This window comes from Pteropus vampyrus, unplaced genomic scaffold (genome assembly GCF_000151845.1).
Source record: "Pteropus vampyrus isolate Shadow unplaced genomic scaffold, Pvam_2.0 Scaffold150, whole genome shotgun sequence".
In the NCBI taxonomy this organism is placed as follows: domain Eukaryota; kingdom Metazoa; phylum Chordata; class Mammalia; order Chiroptera; family Pteropodidae; genus Pteropus; species Pteropus vampyrus.
The window spans coordinates 3,896,574-3,902,964 of NW_011888931.1; the positions used below are offsets into that span (position 1 = coordinate 3,896,574).

At 37.3% G+C, this 6,391-nt stretch overlaps 1 protein-coding gene across 2 annotated transcripts in view; it reads right to left on the reverse strand.

Annotated features, from left to right (window-relative positions):
* Nucleotides 1-613: 613 nt before the first annotated feature.
* The window catches only part of RAB18 (RAB18, member RAS oncogene family), a 30,660-nt gene continuing 24,882 nt past the window's right edge, over nucleotides 614-6,391 (reverse strand). The window contains exons 6-7 of one of the 2 annotated variants that reach the window (XM_023536172.1): nucleotides 5,687-5,753; nucleotides 614-2,560 (exon numbers count right to left, since the gene is read on the reverse strand). In XM_023536172.1, the coding sequence (XP_023391940.1) occupies nucleotides 2,388-2,560; nucleotides 5,687-5,753 (240 nt within the window). In that variant the 3' untranslated portion in view covers nucleotides 614-2,387. The remainder of the gene's footprint in view (nucleotides 2,561-5,686; nucleotides 5,754-6,391) is intronic. The other variant, XM_011369513.2, reaches the window with a different exon arrangement.

The following is a 6,391-nucleotide window of genomic DNA, read 5'->3' on the forward strand; positions in this document are numbered from 1 at the left end:
TAACTAGCCACAGCGAAGGGAGAAGTGGTTACATGGACTCAGCAGTGAAGATGCCTTGACTGGAATCCAGCTCCATCACTGATTAGCTATGTGATCTTTGGGAAGTTACCTAATCTACTTATATTTCATTATCCTCATCTTTAAACTGGATATAATAGCAGTAACAACAATCTCTTAAGGTTGCTGTGAGGTTTCATGAGATAATCCAGCACTTAGAACAGCACCTCACACCAAGAAGTTTTCAATTAATGCTAACTATTACTTTTAATATAAATTGAATATTTGTTTGTTTAGGTCTATACCAGCACTCCTAGAATTCAAATCACTATATCCTAATTGTTCTAATCTGCACCATCTGCAAAAGGCACTTTAAAATTACTTCGAATGATTGGAAAAGAAAAATGAACAAAATCCTCAGTTATTTAACTGGGTAATCTGGATATTGCAACTACTTCATGTAGAAAACCTCCACTAAGAAACAATAAGCCTGCAACAAAATAGTAAAGAGAAAACCATAAAATATAATAGAACTTGAAAAACACTATATTCAGATGTTCCTCAGCTGATGAGAGTAATAGGGAAATAAATGTATAATACTTCCTGCACAAATGCATTTCAGGAAAGCAGGCTATATTTATTCAAAAACTCTATAAAAGGTTACAATATAAGTCAAACAAAATTAGCTTTTATCACTGAGTTAAGTGACTCATATGTATCCAAATTCAGACCAAATCAAGACACAGAAAGGTTATTATATAGCCTAAGGAGCAAAAAGCAATAAACAGAAATTTCTTGCAATAAAGACACTACATAAATATACAAATTTATAGTTTTAACGTAACACAAACTGGAAGTAACACAAACTGTAAGTAGACGTGTTGGCTACCTTTCCTCAACATTAAAGTAGTAAATGTTTTATACTTGGTAAAAACATACATACTGAATAAAACTTTCAATCACATGTCTAACTAAAGTGTGAGCCAAGTAGAACGTAAGGTTTTCTCACGCGAAGATGGACATTTCACAAAGAACCCAAGTAAATCCATTATCACGTGTATTGCATAGGTGACCCATAAAAATGTTTATCATCTGTAAGTGTATATAGAAAACAAACTGCCAAGAAATTATATGAGAATCTTACTGAGGGTATTATAGAGACCTGCCTAGAAGACAGATTACTTATTTGGGGGCTTAAATAGCAGAGATCAATGTAAATTAAATAACATATGAGTGAAAAAATATACAATATATAACAACAAGAGGTTAGAAAACTGAATACTGTGGAAAAGATTTATTAGTCTGTACAAGGTGGTTTTGATAAATTATTGACTACTGTTACAGTAAATTACCAAGTTTTCATTGCAACAGCATTTTCCCAAACACATCAAAATCTGGAAGCAATATGCCTTTCTCAAATTGTCATTTAGTGTTCTTTTTTCCCAACCCTCAAAACACAGACATAGGTTTTTGAGTATCATATAAGCCATTTACGGAAGTCATAAGATAGATATTCATAAACGATACGTAAGCTAATTGAGGTACCTGGACAAACACCACCAACATTTATGAAACAAGGTGTTGTTTTTAAAAGTGGTAAGTACTAACATGAGCCACATAAATACACTATTAGTGTCCTTCCGTAACCAAAACAGGAAACCTTATTGCCATTCTGTTGAACATAACTAAAAACACTGAACAAAGGATCATGAATCCAATGTACATATCACAGAATTAAAACTCTAGTTAAGCAACTCAGCTACTCATTGAAGTAAATTAAAAAGACCAAACTTCTTTAACATATCAATGCTATTTTAGAAGCATCATCAGAACAAATAGATTTAATTATAAATTGGCCTGGACTACATCCTGTAAAGAGAATTTTGCTTAGTAGTAAAAGAGAATCTGTCAGCGAACATCCTAGGAAAGCTGTGGAATCATGCTTTGTTATTCTTGAAGAAATCTGCCAGGTTTGATGATACCTGTATATCTCCCAGTGGTTCTAGGAGTTCTACATACAAATTGATTCAGTAATTGATAGGAGTATTCAAGCAAAAAAGGAGACCAAAAGTAGAGTTTGTTATTGGCATATACTAGATAGGTGGATTTTTTTTAAATCACATGATACATGTAAATCATAAAATCAAATGTACTCATAAAGGTACACCTATTTTATGTTACATAAAAAACTGCAGATTGCAAACTGTGCATGCATACCAGAACATTTTACCTGGGAAAGCCGGTGAGTGGAATTTCTTGCAAATATTTACTGCCATGATACGAAACAAGTATGTGCAAACCGCAAGGTCCCTAAAATAGCAGTAAAGAGTTCATATACAGAAAGATGTCACTATCTGATCAAATATGCAAGAGGTGGCGTTTCCCAGAGTTTATAACAGAGAACAATAACCTCCACAGGCTCCTCCATGGCCTTCCTCCTTATATGACAGTTTCACTCCTTTATTCTGGTTCTCACTTTCCCACAGTCCGGGTGTCTGAATGATCTTTTCAACAAGTTCCTCAAAGGCGCATTGTACACCGTCACAGGTTTTTGCACTTGCCTCTGAAATTCAAGGAGAGAGATCATAGTATATTCTTTTCTGGTAGTACTTCTATGTTTTTGCAAGGAAACTATATGGCATAAATATCAGCTGACAATATATAAAGAGCCGAATCAACAATTTCCCCCATAGGTTTAATATTAGTAAACTTCCCCCACCTCTCAAAGTTGAGCTTTGTAAATTCTATCCATAAGGACAGTGGTATGTAAGCCCAAGATCTGTGACAGAACTGTAAATTATAAAGTCCTACTCAAATATTATGCCCAAGTTCTTGCCTTAATTTTTCAGTTAGTTCTTAAAATTAGCTCCCCCAAACCGGTATTCTTCCTATTTTATTGTAAAGAAAGTGAACTCCAGGTTAAACAATCAATCTGGCTGTTTCATGTCTGTTAACAAGCAGCTACAGGGAGTTGGATAAATAGTATACAACTATGGACACTGGTTCCATTTTACATGTATGCTCATGAAACTCATGTGGGCACTTTGTCTTGATCCCCAAGTCCACACTTTCCTAGAGATTACCTTTTTCACTGCCTGAGATGACTGTTTTAGTCCTTCATTTTAAAACGCTTATCTCTCATCTGTCATCTAGTTTTATGTTGAGAAAAAAACAGAAGCAAGTTGGCAAGAACTACTGACAATCCCACTAACAGATTTACCAACTTCCCTGCAGATGTATCCTCATGCTCTGCCTTCACTCCTGTTACAAGGGATGACCTACCTCTGCTGCTACCTCAGGCCATCCCCTTTCCTAGCCAGATCATGGGATCCCATCCCTTCTCATTCATGAAGGATCACATGCCCTCTCTCTTGGATCATACCGATCAGCTTAAAAGCCTGCCAAAATTATTGTCCATCCTATTAACTAACTAACCAACCAACTGACTGGCCCTCCAGGCCACGTGCTCTTCTAGCAGCCACCCAGTTTCACCATTCTTTCAAAGCAAAATTGTACAGTTATCTACACAAGCTGTTTCCACTTTATTATCTCACATTCTTTCTTCAAATTACTCTCATTAGGCCTTTGTTCCCACCGCCCCATTGAAACTATCTTGTCAAGTCCAAGGTCCTCATCTAATCTGACATCTAGCAGCATGTGACACGGCCAATCACTCTGTTTCTTTAAGTACTTTGTTCACCTGACTTCCAGAACACTGAACACCCCTGGTATTTCCCCCTCACTGGCATGTCATTTGCTGCCTTATTTGCTGGCACCGCCTCTTTCTGCTGACTTCTAATGGTTGCAGCACCTAGGGCTTGACCTTCAGCCATTTTCTATCAAGCTTTTCCTGCAGTGATCACTCTGACCCCATGGCATTAAATGCTACCTAAATGCCAATGACCAGCACGTCCACTGGTTATCTGAAAGATGAATCATTCTTATGTCTAAACAGAATTCTTGATTCCCTACTCCCCTCCCTAAACCCATTCTTATCGCAATTGTCCCCATTCTTGTTAACGGCAGCACAATCCACCTAGTTTCCCATGCCAAAAACCTGGAGTTATCATTGATTCTTCTCTTTCTTTATTCTCCACACTCAGTCTATCATCACTGCCTGTGGGCTTTACCATCAAAACTATGTCCCGGATCTGCCAACTTTCCACCACCCGTCACTGCTGCTGTAGTCAGTCACCAGCATCATTCATCTGGGCCATTATAAAAGAATAACTAGCCTATTACTTCTGCTTCTCATGGACCATTTTCTACACGAGGTCATTTTTTTTTTTTAAAGAATATCAAGTCAAAGCACTATTCGCTTGCTTGTTACTGTGCTTAGAATAAAATCCATTTCTTAACCATACATAATGTCAAGTCCAATGTGACCTTTTAAAATCTCATCTCCCATCATCACCATGCTTTCCCCCGACATCCACTGCTCCAGCCCACAAGCTTTCTTCCTGTTTCTTAAACACACTAAACTAGTTCTCACCTCAGGAAATACTTGCTATTCTTTCAGGCTGAGATGCTCCCTCTAGATCTTCATATGAGAGATTCTTGTTCAAATGGCACTGCCTTGAAGAACTTTCTAATCAGCTCCCACCCTGGTCATCTTCTCTCTTTACAATGTTTTACTTCTTTCACAGCATTACTTACGTATTTATCTGTTTCTCACACTAGAACGTAAGCTCCATGAGGGCAAGGAATTTGTTCATTTTGTTCACTATTATATCCTCAGTGTTCAATAAATATTGATTGAATGTTTATAAATGAAGGACACCCAGCAAGTAAGCAGGAGAGGTAGTAGGTCCTCAGTTCCTTTCTAAAATTCTCTATACCTTCCACTTATACCATCCCACTTATGATGCTCTCCCAAATCCATTTCCTGATTCCTGAGAGGCTCTAACACCATGGAGTAGCTAAGGCTGGCTTCACATCAGAATAGGGCATTTTTATATACTGCCTTCCAAGCCTCTTTCAGACTTGTGATAAGGCCCAGAGACCTATAATTTTTAAAAGCTCCCCAGGTGTTTCTGACACAGTCCATTTTTCTAGATGAGGGGTCAGCAAACTTTTTTTTGCACAGGGCCAGAGAGTAAAGATTGTAGGCTTTGTAGGCCATATGGTTTCCGCTGTAACTACAGAACTCTGCCATGACGCACAAAAGCAGCCCCAGTCTGTAGGTGACTGGGTGGGCTGTGTTCTAGCACAATGATGGGGCCAAATGTGGCCCATGCTGTACTTGGCCAAACCCTGCTCTACCATGCTTCTGAAGTATTAATGTGCACACACATCACATGAAGATCTTGTTAAAATGCAGACTCTAATTCATAAAATCTGGGTTAGGGCTGGAAATGAAGCATTTCTAGCAAGCTCTCTGGCGGTGCCACTGCCGCTGGCACATGGACTAGCAAGTACCACCTCAGCACTGGGTGCCTGGCTTGACCGAATGCTGTTGCGTAGCGAAAGGAATGATGAGACTGTGTTCCGTACGACTTCATATAACGTGATTCCCTCCTTTTTCATACGGAAGAAAAATGAAGAACCTGATTCTACAGTTAGATGTTATAGCACAAGACAACCATGAACTAAACATGTATTTCTTATAATTCATAAGGAGAAAAATTCAGCAAAAACTCTATTTTAAATTCCACATGAATAATGAAAGGATAAATATTCACACACCTACCTATAAATAACATGGAATGCTTTCGTGCAAATTTCAGGCCTTCATTTCTATCCACTTCACGGTTTTCCTAAAAGATAAATGCAAAGATTAACAAAAGCTACCAAAATATAGAACCAAAATGCCAAGTGTCTAACTTCTTACCTTATCAATTTTATTTCCAACTAGCATGTTCACTATGTCATTTCTCGTGCAGTATGTTTCCAATTCATTTAACCAATTATCCAGTTTAACGAAGGTGTCTCTTCTTGTGACATCATAAACTGAAGTAAAAAGAGTCATTTATTAAATAAACATTAAAAATAAGAAGCGATGGCATTATATTTCTCATATGCAAATAAGAACTAACATTACTATATAAGCAAGGTTTTATTAAGCCTCTGATGCTTAACAATCAGTGTCTACTGATCCAGATGGAAGAAACAAACGTATAAGAAAACACATTTACATGCTTTAATTTTATTAACACACACTGTGAAAGAAATCATATCCTGTGTGATAACTGAAAATTAATTTAGGCAAAACAGCTATCTCCATTCATAAAAAAAAAAAAGGTCTGTTAAAAAACCAAAGTGTTTAGATTAAAATCTGGGGCAAAACACCAAGAAATTTTACATGAATTTAAACATCTATGAGCCTATTAATTTGTTGCTTATAAGAACCAGAATTTGCAACTTTGAAAAACTGCCTTCCTCTGTTATCACTTTC